The sequence below is a fragment of the Jaculus jaculus genome, chromosome 12, assembly GCF_020740685.1.
Source record: "Jaculus jaculus isolate mJacJac1 chromosome 12, mJacJac1.mat.Y.cur, whole genome shotgun sequence".
NCBI lineage: Eukaryota > Metazoa > Chordata > Mammalia > Rodentia > Dipodidae > Jaculus > Jaculus jaculus.
Genome location: NC_059113.1, coordinates 91530474 through 91553143, shown reverse-complemented (window position 1 = coordinate 91553143; position 22670 = coordinate 91530474). Strand labels below are relative to the sequence as shown.

At 46.8% G+C, this 22670-nt stretch overlaps 1 protein-coding gene across 5 annotated transcripts in view; it reads right to left on the bottom strand.

Annotated features, from left to right (window-relative positions):
• Gab1 (GRB2 associated binding protein 1) overlaps positions 1-21567 on the bottom strand; it is a 166428-nt gene extending 144861 nt beyond the window's left edge. For 2 of the 5 annotated variants that reach the window (XM_045131152.1, XM_045131153.1), the window contains exon 1: positions 21347-21562. In XM_045131152.1, coding sequence (XP_044987087.1) covers positions 21347-21418 — 72 coding nt within the window. In that variant the 5' untranslated portion in view covers positions 21419-21562. Of the gene's footprint in view, positions 1-21346 lie in introns of all 5 variants that reach the window. The other 3 variants (XM_045131151.1, XM_045131150.1, XM_045131154.1) reach the window with 3 other exon arrangements.
• Positions 21568-22670: the final 1103 nt, after the last annotated feature.

Here is a 22670-nt window from a genome sequence, read left to right as displayed (position 1 = left end):
AGATATGAAGAAGATTCTGGAAGATCTGGTGGGCAGATGGGCAGGATATTTAAAGGACTTAAAAGTGGAGAAAATAAACGAAGAAGGAAGGGAAGATGAGCAAGGTAGGGGTAAAATTCTCTGAAGTGAAATCTTGGTGTCCGAGCCATGCTTGTAGAAAAGGAAAGACTGATGTACAGACAATTAGTGTTAAGTAAAGACGGACAGTTTAACTGAATCTGGTGACACCATCATTTTATACATAGTTCCCAAATCATTATGTTTGATCAACATCTCTCTGCAAAGCAGTTGAATAGAATGATTTTTAAAAAAAAAATTCTCCAAAGAGGCTGGAGAGACAGCTTAGCAGTTAAGGCCCTTGCCTATAAAACCTAAGGACCCAGGTTTGATTCCCCATAGCCACATAAGACAGACAGATGGACAGTGTGACACATGCATCTGGAGTTCATTTGCAATGGCTAGAGGCCCTGGCGCACCCATTCTTTCTCTCTCTCTCTCTTCTCTCTCATAAATAAGTAAATACAAAATATTAAAAAACTAATGAAAAATACATAAAATTCTCCAAAAGAAAAAATAGTGTGTGAGTGTGTAGCGTGTATATGTGTGTGAGAGAGTACATTTTCTAGAAGCAGACGGACTTCATTAGGTAGCTAGTTGGAAATAAATTATTTTATTCCTCTGCTGGGTTAAGTAACCATTATGACATTCAAATCAGGGTCCATCCATCTCTCTTGTTCTCACTCTGCTACAAGCCTTTGACTACATACATACACACAAAAGGAAAGACTAAAAACCGAAGAACTCACTTCTTTACTTAAACAGAACTTGTTTGGCACTCTTTTACAAATTAACCACATCTCAAAATTAATAAAAAAAAAAAAATCAGAGCAAGCCAGACATGTGTTCAGAAGGCAATGGGAAAAGGTTTTGAATTTTCAGTGGTTCCAGGAGATCTGGGCCATGATAATACACTCTCAGATCCTACAGCCAGAATAACCAGAAATTCTGGGGACGAACTAATCCTCCTTCATCTTGCCTTTTCATCTTTAAGCCACACGAAAACTCTGGATTGGAGAATATACATTCTTTTTTGAATGGATGCACATTCTTTTGCAGAGGACGCCTACTTAATACCTTCTTTGACTCAATGTCTTCTGAGGTCTTAGGGATGCTAGGCACTTTCTTACAAGCTAGCCTTTCTGAAAATTCTTTTACTTTAGTTATTCTCCATATGTCCTTTGGGAAGGGGACAGCTTGATGGCAATCACAGCTAGAAAATAACCTAAATGCCTGTCTTTTCAGGCATCCCAGTGGATGCCACTCATCTGAAGAGAAGTGAAGTAAGGAAAAGAGAATTCTGAGTTTCTCATTCCAATTTTTATAGAGATTTGCTTGTATTGGATTTCCTTCTTTTTTCCTCTATGTGCAACTCAGGGTTTTATAAGTATAAACTGACAACTACCTACACCAAAATCAGCGGAGATTCAAGTTTCTGGACCACCCCCCCCCCAAACAATACTTACTTAAATCACTGGAAGGGGTTGAAAATGAGAATGAACAGCCTTCATTTCAGAAGTGACCCAGGTGATGTCATGAACACTCAAGTTTGATCCTCTACTTTTCCCTAACGAATTTTACCCACCAGACATGGTGGTGCAAACCTTTAATCCCAGACACCGGAGGCAGAGGTAGGAGAAGTGATGTGAGTTCAAGATCACCCTGTGCTACAGTGAGAACCTGTTTCAAAAAAGACCAAATGGGGCTGGAGGGATGGCTTAGCAGTTATGGCGTTTGCCTGCAAAGCCAAAAGACCGAGGTTCGATTCCACACGACCCACGTTAGCCAGATGCACAAGGGGGCGCAGGCGTCTGGAGTTCGTTTGCTGTGGCTGGAGGCCCTGGAAAGCCCATTATCTCTCTCTCTCTTTCTCTGTCAAATCAATTAATTAATTTTTTTTTTTAAAGACCAGAAAGAAAAGAACTCTAGCAAGATATAAATTCATTTTTCACATCATCCAAGATCAGCGAGTGCAGTAAGAGGCCTGTCTTCCCCTTGCCTTTTCAAATCCAGGGGGACAAGGCAAGAAAGAAGGAGGCTTGGCAAGTGGAACACGAACCCAATGTGAGACATCAGCATAAATCCAGACCCGTCCGCCCGGCTCTGTGGCGACTGCCAATTACAGTAGCCAGACCTGCAAGAGGACCTGATTACATGTAATTTATAAAAAGTAAACAAGCTGGGCAGCTTATGAACAATGAATGGTGATATTCCAGCCAAGAGGTAATAAAAAACATGAATAAATGACTCAGCGTTCCCCCCCACGCCACCCCCAGACAACAATAGGTTGGGTTTTAGCGAACGAGCAGGGGCAAAGTGAGTATCTGGCTAATGATTCAAAGGACAGCAGAACTTGGGAGGGAGATTCTGCCTGTCACGTACGCCTTTCATCACCTCTCTGGTATTCAAAATCTCAGCCGCTGATAGCACTGGCTGGTGTAAACACTTGACTGCAGTGCTATAAAACACGGGCCTGTATCTCAATGTCAGGCTCTTAAGGAGAAACCCGGGGAAATACAAAGACAGCAGAGGCATAAGAACACGGCAGCTCCATGCAGGGCTTTCTCAACGGTGCCACACTGTAGTTGGAAATGGATGGTTCTTTGATGTGGGGCTGTCCCATGGGATACGGGGTGGTTAATGCCAACTCTGACTCGATCTCCCCTACAACTGTGGCAACCAAAAATGTCCCCAAACATGGCCAAATGTCCCCTAGAAGGGGCAAAAAAAAAAAAAAAAAAAAATCCTCCCAACCCCACTGCTCTACACAGGAACATCATGAAGAAAGGTGCTTACTAGTTAAGTAGCTCGTGGTTGGAGCTGTAGCTCAGATGGAAGAGAGCTTGCCTGACACACATAAAGCCCTGGGTTCCACCCCAGCACCTAAGAAACTGAGTACAGTGGTGTACAACACTCCAGGGGATGGAGAAAGAAAGATCAGAAGTTCAAGACCAGCCTAGGATACATGAGATCCAATCTCTAAGAAGTCTTGTGAGGCCTGGAGAGATGCCCCAGCAGTTAAGGCACCTGCCTGGGAAACTGAAGGACACAGGTTCCCCAGTTCCCTACGTAAGCCAGACACACAAGGTGGCACATGCATCTGGAGTATGTTTGTAGTTGCTAGAGGTCCTGGCATGCCCATTCTCTATATGCCCTGCCCTCTTCTCTCAAATAACTAAAACATTTTTAAAAAAAAAAATCCTATGAATTTAAAAGCCCAGGTCTTTTATCAAATTTCCCAAGGAGTTCACAACCTCTCAATGCATGAAGAGCCACTGGCAGAGGAGGGAGAACACAGGCCAACCAATGTCAGCATTGTAGCCTTACAGCCCTATACAGACCACAGCCTACGTCAGCAAGATACACGGGGCGGGGGGGGGGGGGGGGGGGGGGGAGGGCATGACTGAGAAGAGGCTTGGCCATCTCCCACAATGTATTCAAGAATTTCATAACAAAGCAGAAAAAAGAACTCCAGTGTGCCCTTAGATTTGGCAATGAGGGGATCACTGGGGGAAGTTGGTGGGAACAGCTTGCATAAGAGTGATGGGAAAAGGACCCCATCAAAAGGAGGGGGAGAGCAAGGAAGTGGACAGCCACATCTACACTCTCAACTCAATATTGGCTGGGAAAGGGAGAAATGCAAACTGAGTCTCCAGTTCACCACTGAAAATGGGTCCTTTAAGATCTGAAGAAATGGTTCTTGCCACCTTTGTGAAGCCTTCTTAGAATTCCTGAATTAATCTCTGTGTGCTGAATTCTACCTAAGCCCCACTTCACATATCCGTGACTCATCATGCAATCTGCAGTACCAGCACATCCCATGTCCCCTGCTAGCATATAAGCCCTTAGGCGTGAACGCAGGGGCTTGAGAGATGGCTCAGCAGGTAAGGCACTTGCCTGCCATCCCTAACGACCCGGGTTTGAGTCTCCAGTAAAGCCAGATGCACAAAGTGGTGCATATATCTGAGTGTGCAGTGGCTGGAGGCGCTGGTGCACCCATTCTCTCTCTCTCTCTCTGTCTCTGTCTCTCACTGACTCCCTCTCTCCCTCCTTGCAAATAATAAAACAAAAAGTGAAGGCAGTGTCCCCCTGGCCGCTTCGTTTGAATTTTCCACAGTGCCTGCCTCACAGCCGGTGCTCACCGGGTGACCAGAGGAACTGCCCCTGAGAGGTGACACATCTGACCCCCAAGGAGCAGCTGGTTAAGTTGTACGACCTCGGACAAATCGATTCGTCTCCCTGAAGCTAATTTTCAATTCCCTGTAAAATAAGGAGGCTGGACTCCTCTGTACTGGTGGGGAAAGAGACACAGATAATTGGTAAAGAGATATTCAATATAGCTATGGTTTTTGTAATGCAAATTGTACAAAATAAGATGGGCTGAAAAACCAAAGAACACTCATCATGGAGAGGAAGGGGTTAGGAAAGGCCTAGGAGCCTGGACAAGGTGGTTTGTGATTTTAGGAACCACAGTCACACTGTTCAAAAGTATATGCAGGGCATCTCACGGTATACTTTTTTTTTTTCTTCATGGTATACTTTAGACAAAGCGCAAATGCCCTCTGTTCTCTGGAAAAGAATATCCTGTTACAAACACCAAAGAACAGTATATAAAGCCGTAGTTATTTTGTATAAGCACCTTCATACCTTTCACTCTGTGTATATTGTGTAAATGGATCATATGTATACACACATGCATCTGTACCTACATACTTCTCACTGTGTCTATGTTGCGAATCCTTATGAAAATCATCTAGAAAAATATACTAGGTTTGCTTTTCCTGTTTGGAGCACTGCACATTGACAAATTTGGTCTGTGACTATTTGCTTAAAGAAAAAAGGAAAAAAAAAAAAAACCAACAGGAAAAACAGAAAAGAATGCTGCCCCTTTCCTTGGAGACAAATGACCTATACACCCAGTGGAGATGACTCAGACTTTTGTGTAACACCATCACTAAAAAACAAGTTACCTTCCTTAATATTTTTCATTCCTGGGAATTTCTCAACACTTCAAACATTTAAACCTGAAATTACAAAACATTCCTATATAACATGAAGGTTACTGATAACTTTGCAGGAGGGGAGGGGGTTCAAATAACATCCCCCTAACTAAATGAGGTCATCATTCTTACCCCAGCCCTACAAACCACCACTGGAATTCAAAATATGGAGGGTGGCATTTTACCAAGTAGTCCTTGTTCAAAGCTGAGAAATTACAGTACTTCTCAACCAAAATCCAAGGGGTCATCCTTCAACCAGCAGCACTTAAATCTTGGCTCCTAGACTCTGGCCGGAGCCTTTTACGGGACGGTGCTACAGAAAGGAGCTGAGAAAACAGAGCAGGCATTTCAGTCTCCTTCAGGTAGTCGCGTCAGGGAGGCGTTCTGCTGGTCAGAAAGTGGCCGAACCACATTTCCCGATACAGTAGTAACTAAAAACTGTACATCAGGAGGGAAAAAACAATCTACCTGCTGACTGGGACACTCACATCCAGTTTTTTTGGTTTATTTTTATTTATTTGATAGTGACAGAGAGAGAAAGAGGCAGATAGGGAGAGAAGAGAGAGAATGGGCGCGCCAGGGCTTCCAGCCTCTGCAAACGAACTCCAGACGCGTGCGCCCCCTTGTGCATCTGGCTAACGTGGGACCTGGGGAACCGAGCCTCGAACCGGGGTCCTTAGGCTTCACAGGCAAGCGCTTAACCGCTAAGCCATCTCTCCAGCCCTCGCATCCAGTTTTGATTACCTTCCAGCAGTGACACAACTCAACACTAGAAGGGAGTAAACAAAACAGGGGTGCAGAGAAGAAAGTAAAGAGCTTTGCTTTTTTCTGATGACAGGCAAACCACTACATTACGTTCAACGAAGAAAAAAAACAAAACAAAACAAGAAGCTGACTAAAACTATACTCACTTGCTTATTTCATGTAGATTAGCTAAAATATGTCTTAATAATAATAGCAAATATAGGGGCTGGAGAGATGGCTCAGTAGCTAAAAGGGTTTGCTTGCAAAGCCTGCCTCCTGGATTTAATTTCCCAGCCACCCACATAAAGCTGGATGGGCATTAATTTGCAGCAGCAACAGGCCCTGGTACATACACATGCGTGCGCGTGCCAGTAAAAATAATAATAATAATAATAATAATAATAATAATAATAAATTGGGATGGAGAAAGCCAGGCGTGGTAGCGCATGCCTTTAATCCCAGCACTCGGGAGGCAGAGGTAGGAGAATTGCCATGAGTTCGAGGCCACCCTGAGACTCCATAGTGAATTCCAGGTCAGTCTGGGCTAGAGTGAGACCCTACCTCAAAAAAAATAAATAAGGGCTGGAGAGATGGCTTAGCGGTTAAGCGCTTGCCTGTGAAGCCTAAGGACCCCGGTTCGAGACTCGGTTCCCCAGGTCCCACGTTAGCCAGATGCACAAGGGGGCGCACGCGTCTGGAGTTCGTTTGCAGAGGCTGGAAGCCCTGGCGCGCCCATTCTCTCTCTCTCCCTCTATTTGTCTCTCTCTCTGTGTCTGTCACTCTCAAATAAGTAAATAAAAAAAAAATTTAAAAATAAATAAATAAAAAGGCCAAGATAGCTTAGCGGTTAAGGTGCTTGCCTGCAAAGCCAAAGGACCTAGGTTTGACTCCCCAGGACCCACGTAAGCCAGATGTACAAGGGGGCGCACATATCTGGAATTCGTTTGCAGTGGCTGGAGCCGTGGTGCACCCATTCTCTCTCCCTCTCTCCCTGGCTATTTCTGTATCTCTCTCTTTCTCTAAAATAAGTAAATAAAAATAAAATATTTAGCCCATTCTTCTTTTAAAATACCATACATGGTAGCCAGGCGTGGTGGCGCATGCCTTTAATCCCAGCACTCGGGAGGCAGAGGTAGGAGGATTGCCGTGAGTTCGAGGCCACCCTGAGACTCCATAGTGAATTCCAGGTCAGCCTGGGCTAGAGTGAGACCCTTCCTCGAAAAACCGAAAAAAAAAAATAATAATAATAATGGCATATTGAATTGAATCTGGCATCGGCAAAATTGTGAAGCCTTAGGATTGACATCTTGCCCTTTCTTCAGATCAGAGGAAAGGCCTCCTCTCTTGTAACTACTGTAAAATGGGATTTTTATGGGTTATTTCCATTGTGTATTTTTTTTTTAATTGGTTTTCCAAGTTAAGGTCTCACTTTAGCCCGGCTGACCTAGAATTCACTATGGAGTCTCAGGGTGGCCTCGAACTCACGGCAATCCTCCTACCTCTGCCTCCCGAGTGCTGGGATTAAAGGCATGCGCCACCACGCCTGGCTACCATGTATGGTATTTTAAAAGAAGAATGGGTAAAGCTGTTTTCAAAAAAAAAAAAAGATTCAAAACATATCATGTTAAAGCAAAAAAAAAAAACAAAAAACAGAAAAGAGGAAAGGAAACACAATGAGCAGTATAGTAAAAACAAAGTTTAGTATTTTTCTTCCTTACAAATTAAAAAAAGATACCAAGATTTTTTTACATTGAAAAGAAATGTTTGGACTCTCAGTATGTTGTTTTTAATTCATAAAACAATGTAGACATTCTTTCCTCCCCTCCTTTAGGACATTGTTTTCTAGAATGTATAGCTTAGAAAATTACCTAGATCATGTAAGCATTCAAAGCAAAAAGCTGAGAAAACACACACACACCACCACCACCAGCAGCAGAAGATTAAAAGGAAAGAAAAAAAAAAACAACCTTTGTATATTTGACATTCTTTCTGAAGGAAAACATAGTTTAGGAATATGACAAACATTTCCGAAATGCATGGAGGTAAGGAATGAACAATTAAACGCTAGAACACAAAATAAGGGTAACTCACATTTCTCCTCCTAGGTGCGCTCTCCTTTATAATTTATACCTTCATGGTACAGCGTGCCTATAGCAGAGTGCTAAAGTAACCACATGGAAAATTTTTTGTTCCAGATAATACTGCAGGACAGGGCTTGGCAGCGACAAGTTGTAATCAGCAAGCTTCAAGAGCTAGAGTAACAAGAGATAACCACCAAATATGCATTACAATGCACAAACCTCACTCGGGTGTTGTTATGTCTGTTTTTTGTTTTTGCTTTTTTTTTTTTTTTTTTTACAAAGTAGGCAATAAGAGGGTTAAAAGCCTGTTAGGTTAGACTTTATGCATTTGGAAATTAGAACTTTTCAACTAGTGAGATTTTTTTTCTTCTTCTTCCCTAGATGAAGAGAATTGCTTAAAATAGAAAAGCCTCTTTCTTCCACTTAAGGCATTCCTGGATTATTTAAGGTGCTCACACATACAGGCTTGGCATGGGTCAGAAACTTCCAGCTCCTAAAATGACTTGCCCCAGAATAGAACACAGGCCTTTAAGTTGCCACCTACAATTTCATGGGGCTCCTCTGTCGTGCTAGCAATGGAGCAGGCTGCTTAGTTAAGAGATGTGGAAATCCAGCGTACAATAGGCCACTTCTTCCTCAGTAATGTAAAGAATACTAATTTCACTTGGGTCCAAGAAGCCAGAATAAAGGGAGCTGTGACTCTAAGTTTTCTATACTTAGCTGACACACAGACTGTGAGGCTGGAGTCTCAGAAATGCGACTCCAGCAGTCCAAGTTCAAATGGCAAATACAGCTGGGGCTCTAACTCAGTGGAAATCAGCCACCACGTTAATGTGAGGAATGCGAGCTGGAAGCCCCCCCCCCCCCATCAACAGGCAGAAGGGGTTCAGGGAACCCAATGGCGGTATTCTCTTCCCTCCAGCACTGGCTGGCACTCTCACAGCTGGGCTAAGATGGCCTCCAAAGTCCAAATTCAGAAGCTAGCCCAGGGCAGCACTGGCCCTCCTGCTGAAACTCAGAAGCAAACGAATCAAAGGCCCTTTGATTCCTCCACCCACCAGAACACTCTCCCTCTCCTGTTGTAAACTAAATGCTTGCCAGAATGAATTATTTAGCCGAAAACAGACATAAAGAAATCTTAAATAACACATGTCCCTTGGAATTTTAATCAGCTCAGGTGACCAAACAGGTTGCTTGTGGTTTAGGGAACCATCGAAGAGTATTCGTGGTAGAAGCAAAAAGTGCTCGGCCATACAAGCTCCAGGCATGAAAGTGAAGTGTCCCAAAGAGCTTCTTGTCGCTAGGATGTCTTCTCCCCCCCACCTTTCCCCCCTTGCACGTGTATACACGCATGTTCACATGTGTGGACACACAAGCAATGTGGGTGTGAGGAGCGTATGCATGTGGAGGCCAGAGGTTGGCATTGGGTATCTTCCCACATCTCTCTCCACTTCACTGAGGCAGGGACAAATAAGGCTAGAAGAGCTACTAACGAGCTTGGTCCTATCCCTGGTCAGCTCCTCCCCAGGGCTGAGATTACAGGCCACGCCCACCTAGCATTTATGTGTTCCAGCCCCTTTCTCTCTGTAAAACATTAGAATTTGGGGGTTGAAGAGATGGCTCAGAGAGTGGTTAAGGCACTTGCCAGCAAAGCCTAAGCACCGGGCTTCGATTCCCCAGGACCCATGCAAAGCCAGATGTACAAAGTGGCGCCCACTCCTGGAGGTTGCCTGCAAGGGCGTGAAGCCCTGGTGTGCCCATTCCCTCTTCTCTCTCTCTCTCTCTCTCTCTCCTTGCAAATAAGTAAAAAAAAAAAAAAAATTCTTTAAAAATTAGAATTTTGCTACCAACCTCAGCTCTTCTAGGACCAGAGCTTGGGACTCACCTGTGATTTTCTCCCTGGCAGCCCTTAGACTCCCTCTACTCTGAACTCTTGGGCAATTACAAAACCCCACAGCCCACATCTGCCAATTAATCACAGATGGCCCCATAACTAATCTCTTGACACCTTCTGACGGCACGACAAAGTTACTCAAATGTTCACGTGTCTACAAACTGTCTTCACGAACAGATTAGAAACTAAAGGGCAGGGAGCGGGCCTGGGCCTCCACTGCATTCCACACACGGCATGTTACAAAAGTTCCTGAAATACCTGTTTCTTATTCAATCAACAGACACTGGCAGAACCTTCTACTATGAACCAAGCAGTGCTGTGGGTGCTGGAGCGGGGCACCCAGTGTCCACAGCTCAGCAGCCAAGTGTCCTGGGTTCTGTATACCTAAAAAGACGAAGGGGGCTGGAGAGACGGCTTAGCGGTTAAGCCTCGCCTGTGAAGCCTAAGGACCCCGGTTCGAGGCTCGGTTCCCCAGGTCCCACGTTAGCCAGATGCACAAGGGGGCGCACGCGTCTGGAGTTCGTTTGCAGTGGCTGGAGGCCCTGGCGTGCCCGTTCTCTCTCTCTCTCTCTCTCTCTCAGTCTCTCTCTCCTCCTCCTCTCTGTCGCTCTCAAATAAATAAATAAATAAACAAAAAAATTTAAAAAAGATGAAGGGCTGGAGACGGAGCCACAGGTGAGATCCCAGCACTGACTGCATCGACCAGGTTCATTGGCACACATGCAATTCCAGCACTTGGGAGGCAGAGGCATGTGGATCACGGCTTGCTCAAGGTCATCCTCAACTACACAGACTACATGACACCTTGCTTCAAAATTACTAACAGTAAAACCGGGTGCGGTGGTGCACTCCTTTAATCCCACCAATTGGGAGGCAGAGGTAGGAGGATTGCTGTGAGTTCTAGGCCACCCTGAGACTACACAGTAAATTCCTGGTCAGCCTGGGCTACAGTGAGACCTTACCTCAAAAATAATAATAACAGTGGGCAAGAGAGATGGCTTACAGGTTAAGGTGTTTGCCTGCAGAGCCTAAGGACCCAGGTTTGATTCCCCAGTACACATCTAAGTTGGATGCACATGGTGGCACATGCATCTGGAGTTCATTTGCAATGGCCCTGGCACATCCATTCTCTCTCTGTAGTAAAACAAAACAAAACAAAACAAAACAAAATAAAATAAAATAAAATAAAAATAGTAACAGCAATAATGTATTCAATGAAACCATCTGTGCTTGGATCAAATTATTATTATTCTAAGACAGGGTCTTGTTATGGAGCCCAAATTGTCCTCAACTTTTAAAAAAATATTTTATTTATTTTTGGAAGCAGAGAGAAGTGTGGAGAGAGAGAATAAGAACAAGAGAGAGAGGGAATAGGCACGCCAGGGCCTCCAACCACTGCAAACAAACCCGAGATGCATGTGCCATTTTGTGGCCGATGTGGGTCCTGGGGAATCAACCCTAGGCTATCGGGATTTGTAACAGTTGAGCCATCTCTCCAGCCCCACCCTCAAAGCTTTTTTTTTTTTTTTTTTTTGAGAGGGTTGAGGTAGGGTCTCACTCTAGCCCAGGCTGACCTGGAATTCACTATGGAGTCTCAGGTTGCCTCAAACTCACAGCAATCCTCCTACCTCTGCCTCCCAAGTGCTGGGATTAAAAGTATGCACCACCACACCGGCTCCACCCTCAAACTCTTAATCCTCCTGCCTCTGTCTCCCAGGCATGCATCACTATGCCAGAGTAAGACCCTACCTCAAAAACAAAACAACAAAAATTGGAGGCTGGAGAGATGGTTTAGCAGTTAAGCACTTGCCTGTGAAGCCTAAGGACTCCGGTTCAAGGCTCAACTCCCCAGGACCCACATTAGCCAGATGCACAAGGGGGCGCACGCGTCTCAAGTTTGTTTGCAGTGGCTGTAGGCCCTGGCACGCCTATTCTCTCTCTCTCTCTCTGCCTCTTTCTTTGTCTGTCACTCTCAAAATAAATAAATAAATAAATTTAAATTTTAAAAAATTTAATTTTTTTATGTGTTTTTTCAATGTAGGGTCTCACTCTAGCCCAGGCTGACTTGGAATTCACTATGTAGTCTCAGGGTGGCCTCAAACTCATGGCAATCCTCCTACCTCTGCCTCCTGAGTGCTGGGACTAAAGGCATGCGCCACCGCGCCCATCTAAATTTTCTTTTTAAGCAGCAGAATTCTAAAACTGTCACTGGACGTTCTGCATAGGTGACCTAGCCGATTGTGTACCCTGTCCTTATCTTGTTTACCTGCCAGAACAAGTGGCCTGAACCCTAGCAGTTCCTCCTCAGGTGGGCACCGTGAAGACCCAAGCTGGCTGAGAGCTAACTACCAGCAGTGGACCTCTAGCTTTATGACAATCCCAGCTGCATGCTAAGTGACAAACCTGATGTTAGGACAGTTTGTAACTGCCAGGTTGACAACTGGAAAGAACCAGAAACGTTGGGGGGTGGGGGGAGGCTCACGCCCATTTCCAGGAGAAATAAGAACATTCCCTTGCTTCGTTAACCTGTCTCTCCCTTCATTTCTCTTACCCTATGTAGTAACTTCCTCAATCCCAAGAGTTGAAAAGTTAATTCTGGAAGTGTGTCTCCCACTTCTGCTCTTAGCGAAGAATGAGCCTCCTCTGATGCGGCTGGAATAGACGGCCCTCAGTCTATTCAGTGTTTTATCAGTCTGTGGTTTGCATCTGCAGCCACCAGGCTGGAGGAGGTGTCACTGGGCGGATCTCAAGGTGTGGTGGTGGGTTTGAAATTCCAATCTAAAGATATACGAAGTGTTTAGTTCCACCTGGAGTTCCTTAAGCCTGCTGTGGGGCTTTTGACTTCCTTGTGGCTTCTCACTCTCTTCTTGGACCTGTGAGAGCAGGTCAGCTTCTTCTGCCATCATGGAACTTCCTGGTCAGGAAGTTCATCTCAGTGAGCCCGAAGCTGTCTGCTGCAACTGACCACTGGGCACTCAGCTACTGTTTGCAGAAGAAAAAGGGACTCCTTCTGAGGGTAAAAACTGATAGGCAGCAGATTGTATTGGCACGTGGCTTTAATCTCAGCACTTGGAAAGCAGAGGTAGGAGGATCGCTGCGAATTCCAGGCTAGCCTGGGACTATATAGAGTGAGTGCCAGCTCAGCCTGGGCTAGAGTGAGACCCTACATCAGGGGGAGAAAAAAAAAGGTAGCCAAATAGCCATATTTTCCAAATAGTAATTTTGAATCCTCAAAAGACAGCAATTATAGTGAAAGACTCAGCAAGAGTTTTGTACTATTTATCATTACGCCCAGGCACAACAAAAGAATTAACTATCATTATACTTGGTATAAAAGCTTAATGTAATTACTAGTTACAGATCTGTGTTCATAGAAACAATGGCCTGTCACAGTTGAAAAGGTGAACAGAAAACATGGGAAATTTGAAAGGATTGTTTACTGACATGAGATAACAGGGAACGTTTTCCTTCGACAGAGTAATTCTGCTCCTTCAGTCTCTCCATAAACACAAGCTCGCAATTTGTCAATGGCTCCTGGGGATCCCAGGAACGGCAGGAAGGGCTTGGGCAGAGCTTCACGTTGAGCACACATGTCCAGGCTGTCCTTCACCCAAGGAGATGGCTGCCCAGGCTTTTCTCCTCCACATCAGATGTCAGGTGCCCACCCAGTGAGAAAGGTTATTTCTGGGTCCAGGCCCATTTCCAGAACCAGGGGTATGCTCTCAAAAGTCCAGACAAGAGCCATCCTATGAATTGACGGCTGCAGAACAGACACTTCAAGCTGGGTGACAAATTATCCACCTAAGAACCGGCTGAGGACCTGCTTTCCGGCTGGCTCCCTGATGACAGGCCACCTTGCCCCAGCCTCACTGGCAGGTTCTCCTGCCGAGAGGGCACACCTGCCCAAGGCTGGAAGTCCAGAAGGCGGCGCAGGAGGCCCCACTGGGTGCCCAGGCTGGAGAGGCTGGCCACGGGGCAGCGCCCCTGCGAGCCAGGGTGGCAGCCAGCTGGCTGGAAGCAAGCCTTTGTTTCCACACTTACATTCATCTCAGTGAAAATCCCGAGTCCTGACGGAAATTCCACCATTACTGCTTTAAAGAACTCATCGTCAATCTGACATCCAGCCAAATGTGTTATTAAGCAGTGTACCAAGAACTAGAAGAGAGAAGTTCAAAAGTTGTTAACACAAAGAAACAAGGGATGTTCAAGGAGATGAAGATGCTAATGACTCTGAGCTGCTCATCACATTTGATACATGGATTGAATTAACCACAATGATCCCATGACTAGTTCGAAAGATTTAAGCTTAAATTTAAAAACTAAAAAAGAATCTAGGGGCTGGGGAGATGGCTCAATAGTTAATGGTACCGGAAAGCCTACCAGCCAGGGTTCAGCTCCCAAGCCACCTAGATTAAGATGGATAAGCCTTTGTTTGCAGCAGCACGAGGCAGTAGTGCATGTATGCGTGTGAGCATACACACACATACGTGCAAACAAATAAGTAAATTTAAAAATTAAAAAGAAAAGAGCTGAGCGTGGTGATGATCGCCTTTAATCCCAGCACTCAGGAGGCAGAAGTAGGAGGATTGCCATGAGTTCAATGTCACCCTGAGACTATTCCAGGTCAGCCTGAGCTAGAGTGAGACCTCACCTCGAAAAGACAAAAATAAAATAAAATAAAATTTTAATTTTTAAAAAAGGAATCTGGGCTGGAGTGATGGCTGAATGGTTAAAGTGCTTGCCTGCAAAGCCAAAGGACCCAAGTTTGATTCCCCCGGGCCCATGTTAGCCAGATGCACAAAGTGGCACATGCATCTGGAATTCATTTGCAACAGCTGAGGGCCCTGGCGTGCCCACTGTGTTTCCTTCGTCTTCTCTCTCAAATAAATAAATAAAAAGGGCTGGAGAGATGGCTTAGCGGTTAAGCGCTCACCTGTGAAGCCTAAGGACCCCGGTTCGAGGCTCGGTTCCCCAGGTCCCACGTTAGCCAGATGCACAAGGGGGCGCACGCGTCTGGAGTTCGTTTGCAGAGGCTGGAAGCCCTGGCGCGTCCATTCTCTCTCTCTCCCTCTCTCTGTCTTTCTCTCTGTGTCTGTTGCTCTCAAATAAATAAATAAATAAATAAATAAAAATCCAAGCATCACTGTTGAGAACATATTACTAGGAATTTACTTATGTCTGTAACCCTGGTAACAATGCTTTACAATTCCTTAACAAAGTTAAAAAAAAATAAAAAGTAGTAGTAAAACTGTAAAAAGGGCTGGAAAGACGGCTTACTGGTTATGGTATTTGCCTGGAAAGCCAAAGGGTCCCAGTTGGATTCTCCAGGACTCATGTAAGCCAGATGTACAAGGGAGCACATGCATCTGGAGTTCGTTTGCAGTGGCTGGAGGCCCTGGTGTGCACGTGCGCGCGTGCTCTCGCTCTCTCTCTCTCTCTCTCGCTCTCTCTGCCTCTTTTTCTCTCAAATAAATAAAAAAAATATATTCAAAAAAACTGTAAAAAATTCCTGGAATTTATCACCAGCGAAGATACTCCACAGTGGACACTGCAAGCCTTATATTTTGCCAAACAGGCCAAATTAGCCAATGGGTGCAATAGTGGCACATCTGTTATGGGGGAAATCGACCGCCCTCTAATTGGACTGGAAGCCCATTCCATGGGAGGGAGTATACCCTTGATACTGAAAATCTACAAAAGGGGTAGTCATGAGCCCTAGGGGTGTAACATCTGCTGCTATCTGGCTAAATGTATATATGTTCATCAAACTGTCCAGTAAGCACTTCTCTTAATGCTCATACTTATATATTAACGCTACTCTCACTTTTTCATTAGAGAACGTTTTCTTTTCAGATGGCAGTGACCTTGGGATGACTCAGAAGGCATCACAGTGCTGAGAAGAATTGAAAGAGGAGTGCTCAGCACTGCAATATCTCTATCACACCTTCCAAGGCTCAGGGTCTATAGCGGAAGAGGTGACAGAAAGGATGTAAGAGCCAAAGAAAGGGTAGGACTCCTTACAATGTGCTCCTCCAGACACAAAATGACCTGGATATCCATGACCTCACAGTGCCTGACACTACCTACACAAGACTGTCATAATAAGAAGAAAAGATCATGACATCAAAATAAAAGAGAGACTGATCGAGATGGGGAGGGATATGATGGAGAGTGGAGTTTCAAAGGGGAAGTGGGAGAAGGGAGGAAATTACCATGGAATATTGTTCACAATCATGGAAGTTGTTAATTTTAAAATAAAAATTAAATCGTAGGATTTCTCACTTTCCATCTAGGTAGATTTTAAACAACCTCACAGAGAATGAAACACACTTACATAGAAAAGATTAAAAAGAAATGACTGCAGAATTTATTCTGGAGGCTCACTTGAACTATTCAATTTCCCTCTCTGGGACTTACCAAGAAAAGTTTCCCCATCAGATGAACACACTGGCAAATGAAGGAAACAATGTAAGAACCAACTGGGAGCTGGAAATGGAATTCATCTGGGACCATAATTCAAGAGGGCACTAAGAGATAAAACTAAGACAATTTTTTTTTTGTCACTTGCAAGCCCTTAACAATCATGTTAATCAGTGTTTGCACTGATTATAAATACTGTAAGCAATGAGACAACTGTCAAAATTCCCAGAATGACACTTCTTTCCCAGCAGAATCAGAATCATGATGCTGAAACTCCCTGAAGGCTCATTTAATAACTGCGGTATCAAGCATCCAAGATATCTTTTCACATTGACTCTGCTCATTTATACACACACACACACACACACACACACACATATTTAAACTAAATATATACATATATGAGACTGAAGAGAGAGCTTAGTGGCAAAAGGCGCTGGCTTACAAAGCCTGACAGCCTGGGGTTCAATTCCCCCAGTACCCTCTTAAACCAAGCGCAAAGTTCCACATGCATCTGGCCAGAATGCATTTGCAGTGTCAAGAGGCCCTGGAACACCCAAGCCTATTCTCTGGCCCCTCACTCCTGCATCGTTTGCAAATAAATAATATTGCAAAAAATAAAGAAAATAAATAAATAAATAAAGAGATGGCACAGTGGTTAAGGTACTTGTCTGCAAAGCCTGACAACCCAGATCTGATTCCCCAGTACCCACATGAAGCCAAATGCACAGTGGTACACGCATTTGGAGTTTGCGGCAGCTGGAGCCCTGCTCCCTCGTCCCCGCTTGCAAATAAATTAATAAAAAAGAAAAGAAAAGAAACACAATTATTAGGGCTGGAGAGATGGCTTAGCAGTTAAGGCACTTGTCTATGAAGCCTGAGGGCCCAGGTTCAACCCCCCAGGACCCACTTAAACTAGATGCACATAGTCGGGCATGCATCTGGAGTTCTTTAGCAGTGGCTAGAGGCCCTGGTGCACCCATTCTCTCTGCCTTTTGCTCTCTCTGAAAGAGAAGAAAGGAAGAAGGAGGGAGGGAGGGAGGCTAAAAGGAAGGGAGGGAGGAAGAAAATATTAAAACAATTTATCTAGGAGTTAGGGGACAGCTCAGAAGCCTACTATGATGTGTGAAGTCCCCAGCAACACAAAATATTTAAAATATAAAAACCAGGGGCTGGAGAGATGCCTTAGCGGTTAAGCGCTTGCCTGTGAAGCCTAAGGACCCCGGTTCGAGGCTCGGTTCCCCAGGTCCCACGTTAGCCAGATGCACAAGGGGGCGCACGCGTCTGGAGTTCGTTTGCAGTGGCTGGAAGCCCTGGCGCGCCCATTCTCTCTCTCCCTCTATCTGTCTTTCTCTCTGTGTCTGTCGCTCTCAAATAAATAAATTTATAAAAAAAAAAAAAAAAAAAAAACCAGGGCTCGGCCAGGCGTGGTGGCGCATGCCTTTAATCCTAATACAAGGGAGGCAGAGGTAGGAAGATCACAGAGAGTTCGAGGCCACCCTGAGACTATATAGCAAATAGTGAATTCCATGTCAGCGTGAGCTAGTGTGAGATCCTACCTCAGAAAACAAAACAAAACAACAACAACAAAAAAAACAGGGCTGACTCGAGGACTCAGTTGGTAAAGTGCTTGCCATGCAAGCATGAGGGCCTGAGTTCAAATCCCCAGCACCCACTTAAACGTTGGTTATCGCAGCATACCTATAACCCCAGCAGAAGGCAGAAACAGGCCGATCCCCAGAGCAAAGTGGTTTGCTGGACTAGACTAGCAGAATCAGGGAGTTCTGCCCTTAGTAAGAGACTGCGTCTCAGTAAGAAAGGTGAAGAGAGGGCTGGAGATACGGAGCCGCAGTTGAGGCACTTGTCTGCAAAGCCTAAGGACCCAGGCTTGACGGCCCAGTACCCACATAAAGCCAGACGTGCAAGGTGGCACATGCACCCATCTGGAGTTCGTGTGCAGAGTCTGAGGGCCCTGGCGTGCCCATTCTCTCTCTCTCTCTATCTGCCTCTCTCTTTCAAATAAATGAATTAAATTTTAAAAGTTAAGAGGAAGGAGAGACTGAGGCGGCCACTAGACATCCAAAAGCACACACACATACTCATGTGCATTCACACACGTGTGCGTGTACACTCACCCACACATGCACACATGCGTGCACACACCACACACACATTCCGGAAATAAACAAAAACCGTTACCAAGCAGCATTTTGCCTTCTCTATGAAGCAAGCACAGAAAATAGGTGAGCGCACACGCCTCCATCGTCGGTAGTGGTAAAAGTTCCTTTCACAAAAAAACCAAGCTGGATATCAATAATCAGAGAAAGTCAAAATCTTCTGGGCAATCAACCAAACAAATAAGATAATATAACCACCATCCATGTCATCATCTAACCCCTCAATCCTGGGTCACGAACCAGTCCACTGTCTTCCTGGACCAGCCTCAACCCTTCAGTACCGTGTCAAGTAAACACTTCTGGTTCCGCCCAGCAAGAAACCCCTAAGACCCGCTGGCTTCCCCCATATCCTGCCTTGTGCTAAAAGCACAATTTAGGGATTGACCTGATTTCTCAAAGCACCTATAAAATATAAAATATCCACACCACTCAACTTGGGACACACAGATTAAAAAAAAACAAAACAAAAAATAAAAACACACACCGACACCATACTTGTCTCGCTGTCCCCAAACTTCAAAAGCTACTTGAGTCAAACAAAGGGCCTTATGTACTTCGCAGTACCTCTGATCCACACCTCTTTCTTGCTTCTCAACCAATATTCTGATATTAGCATCCAAAAGGACTTCCAGAGATGACTTAACCTGAGCTGTGTTATTTATTTGAGAGAGAAAGAAGCAGACAGAGAGAGAGAAAAAAAAAAAATGGGAAAGTCAGGACCTCTAGCCACTTTAAGGAATGAACTCCTAGATGCATGCATCACCTTGTGCATCTGGCTTTACATGGATACTGGGGAATCGAACCAGGGTCCTTAGGCTTTGCAGGCAAGTGCCTTAACCACTGAGCCATCTCTCTGGCTTTGAGCTGTATATCTGAAGAATACTGAAAGAGAGACTCACTAACCTTTTATAACCAAGACCTGGTTCAAATGCCACTGCTGGCATGTTTGTGTTATTTAGCTTGTTCGCTCTGTTGGTAAACACACAATCCATACCTTAGAAAAACCTCTGGGGTCATCAAATGTCATACATACACATGCAAACATCTATCTACACACATATTTGCTAAAAAAAAAAATTGTAAATGGAATATATAATCCCCCACATACACATTTATCTTATTTGGTTTTAAGATGATCTTTTGGTCGGTTTTCTTCCTGACTGATAACTGCATTAAATTGCAAGCCCAGGAAGCAAGCATTATCCTACAATATTCTAATCTTAAGGCTGGTAGTCCTAATACGGTGCTCAGCATCTTTTGTGAGCGCTGAACTATGTGAAAGAGCATATTAGGTGTCTATTATCATTAGCAGGAAATATCCTTGTTTCCCCAAGAACCCTAAAAGTGTTTTCCTAAACGATGCCTTCTGAAAACAAATGTATCTATCTACCTGCCCCCTCCTGCTTCTGTCTCTGTCTCTGTCTCTCTCTCTCTCTCTCTGTCACACACACACACACACACACACACACACTTCCCTTTAGAATTAAGAGCTGAAGAAGCCACTGTCACTATCCTATTTTTGGAATAAAGTTAGCATCTTTACCAGGATATCCATGACAGATGGAGAGGACTGCACAGTTTTGGAGAGCTTTCTTATGATCTGTGGCAGCAAGTCCTTCAGTGAAATTACTTGACTGTAATAAATTCTGGCAGAAGGTAAACCAGAAACTCACTGGTAAGCTGTCAGCGAAGTTCACTATTGCACCTCTGTTTTATGCAAGCAAACAGTGACTAATGGGATTAACTTGAGTTCTCAGTACTGGGTGTAGATATCCCTCAAGAAACAGGTTCCATCAGTAGGATAAGGAGTACAGGGTTTGGTGTGGGTTTGGGAACCAAATTTTACCGGGGGGGGGGGGGGGGGCGTAGGGGGGGGGGAAGCACTGCTTCAGATGGCCAGGCCAAAGTGTCATTTCTTTGGGAACAGCGGAAAAATTAACCATGGGTTGTGGGAATAAGATTCCAGACTCCTGGAGAGATCACAGATTTCCACTCCAGTAAGGTTGGCTGCTCCAAGGAATAGTTTTCCTAACAGCTAAAACAGTTTAACACAATCAACATCTTGAATCAATTACCCAAATACCATTTAAGCCGCTCTGGTGCCCTGGGAAAGATTCACAGCACCCAGAAATCCCTGCTGGCTTCAGCTGTCCCTTCCTGCGAGGGCTGGACAGAGCGAGCGAGCGAGCGTCCAAGGCGCCCAAACACCAGCCACTAGGCTCCCCCCAGCGCCCTCCGGTCGCATCCGACGGACTCGAGCTCCCTCCCGGGCCAAACTCCAATGTCCCTCGATTCAAAACCGCGAAAATGCGAACCCTGCTAAGCAGACGGTAGGGCGCGTAACAACTTCTCTTTCTTTTTTTCCTTTTTTTTTTTTTTTTCCTTTTTGCGCGTGCACTTGAGAGGTGTTCCCTCTGCCCTATTCCTCAGATTTCCATCTCTCTTCCCTCGACCACCTCCTCCGAGGGGCATGAAAGAGAGAGCGCGGACCCAAGGGAGGACTGGCAGAGTGCAAATACCTCGATGGTTTTTCCAATGCAGGGAAGTGAGCAGTGCCATTGTAATCAGAGGTAGGTAGGATATAGATAGATAGATTATATACATATATACATATATATACATATATATATATATAGAGAGAGAGAGAGAGAGAGAGACTCCCCTCCCCATCGCACCCCACTCTTACTAAATGGAATTAACAAGAAACATGCAACAGGCACTAAGTTGGAAATCCGGGCCCTCCCAAGGGGTGACGACGAGGCCCGGGAAAGCCGGCTGTCTGCAATCCAGTCCGGAGGAAGAAAGTTGCCGGGCCAAGTGGACTCCGGCGACGGGAGTGAGCAGCAAGCACCGGGGAGAAAAGGGACCGAAGGAAAAAACGAGCAGGGTTCGTGGAAGACCCGCTGCAGCCAGGGAGGGGAGTGGGTACCGAGGCCCGCAAAGCAGCGGCCAGGAGGACCTCTCTTCACTTACATAACGCTTCAACTTTTTCTCCGGGGGGGACTTGCGGAGCCATCCGGAGCAGACCACTTCGCCGCCGCTCATGGTGCACGCCGGGCGGGTTGCGGAGCGCAGGAGGGGGCGGAAAGAGTCCGGGCAGCCCCGAGGGTCAACGGGGAGGTAGACGCTCCGGACACCGGAGCAGCGCAGCCCGGACGAGCTGGCCGGCTCCCCGACGGGGCGGTCGGAGTCCTCGGCGTGCCGCCTGCGCGCGATCGAGCCTCGCCTGCGCCGCTGGGCCGGGGAAGGACTTCACCCACCGGCCTCCGCTCGGTGGCGCCCCGCCTCGCCTCGGCTCGCCGCCTGGCGCGTCGTCCCTCCGGCCACCTCGGGCGGCAAGCGATCGGGCTCCGGTTGAGAGTGCGGTGTCCGGGGACGCGGGGCTGGGTCCTAGGCGCTCCGCCCCTCGTGGGGGAGGCGGCGGGGGTACGGGACCTCCCCGCGAGCGCAGGCTCTCCGGAGTGGGCTCGGCGCGCGCGCGCGCACAATGCCCGCTCGGGTGGCCGTGCGCCCTGGGCGCGACCCTCTCCTCCTTCCGTCCGCTCCTCCCGCGAGCGCTCCCGGGGAGGAGAACCGAGCGGGGCGCAGCGCAGGGCAAGGACGCACGGGCAAGATCCCGGACGACCGAGGGGAGGGGAGGCGAGGCGAGGCACGGGGCGTCGCCGGGGAGGTCGCAGGTCCGCGGCCGGGAGGGGTGGGTCCCGGGTTCGCGGCCAACCCGCCGACGAGGGCGGGGAGGGGTGGGGAGGACGCGGCGCTGGGCGGCTCTGGCTCCCGGGGAGGGATCCCACGGTCCCGTTCCCGGCGCTCCTCCCCCAGCCCGGGGCGCCAGGCGGCTTCTCCACCACCCCCTCCTCCTCGGCCTGCGGACCCCACCCCCCAACCCCCAACTTCTTCCTCCCTTCCCACGTTCGGCCGCCCCTGGCTCCTGCCCAGACTTTCTCTGAAACTCCGCCGGAGCGCTTCCAGCCAAAACAACAAGGGCCGGGGAGGCGGGGCCGGGGGGAGGGCGCGAGCGCGTTCCCAGAGGCACCCTGGGAGCTGTAGTCCGCAGGCGTCCCCGGGGTCCTCGCTGACCCCCGCCCCGCCACCCAACCCCCCGGTCCAGGGAACCCCGCCCAAGCCTCCGGGATCGATCGGGATCGCGCCGTCGCCTGGGTTGAGGAGTGGGCTGGGGTGGGCTGGGGTGGGGGGCAGCCCGCACGTGCCTCCCGCTTGGTCGGGGGGGTGTTTGCCATCTTCATTCTTGTCCGGGTGTCACTGCGGAGTTTGTCCCCCAAGATCGGGACTTTTCCTC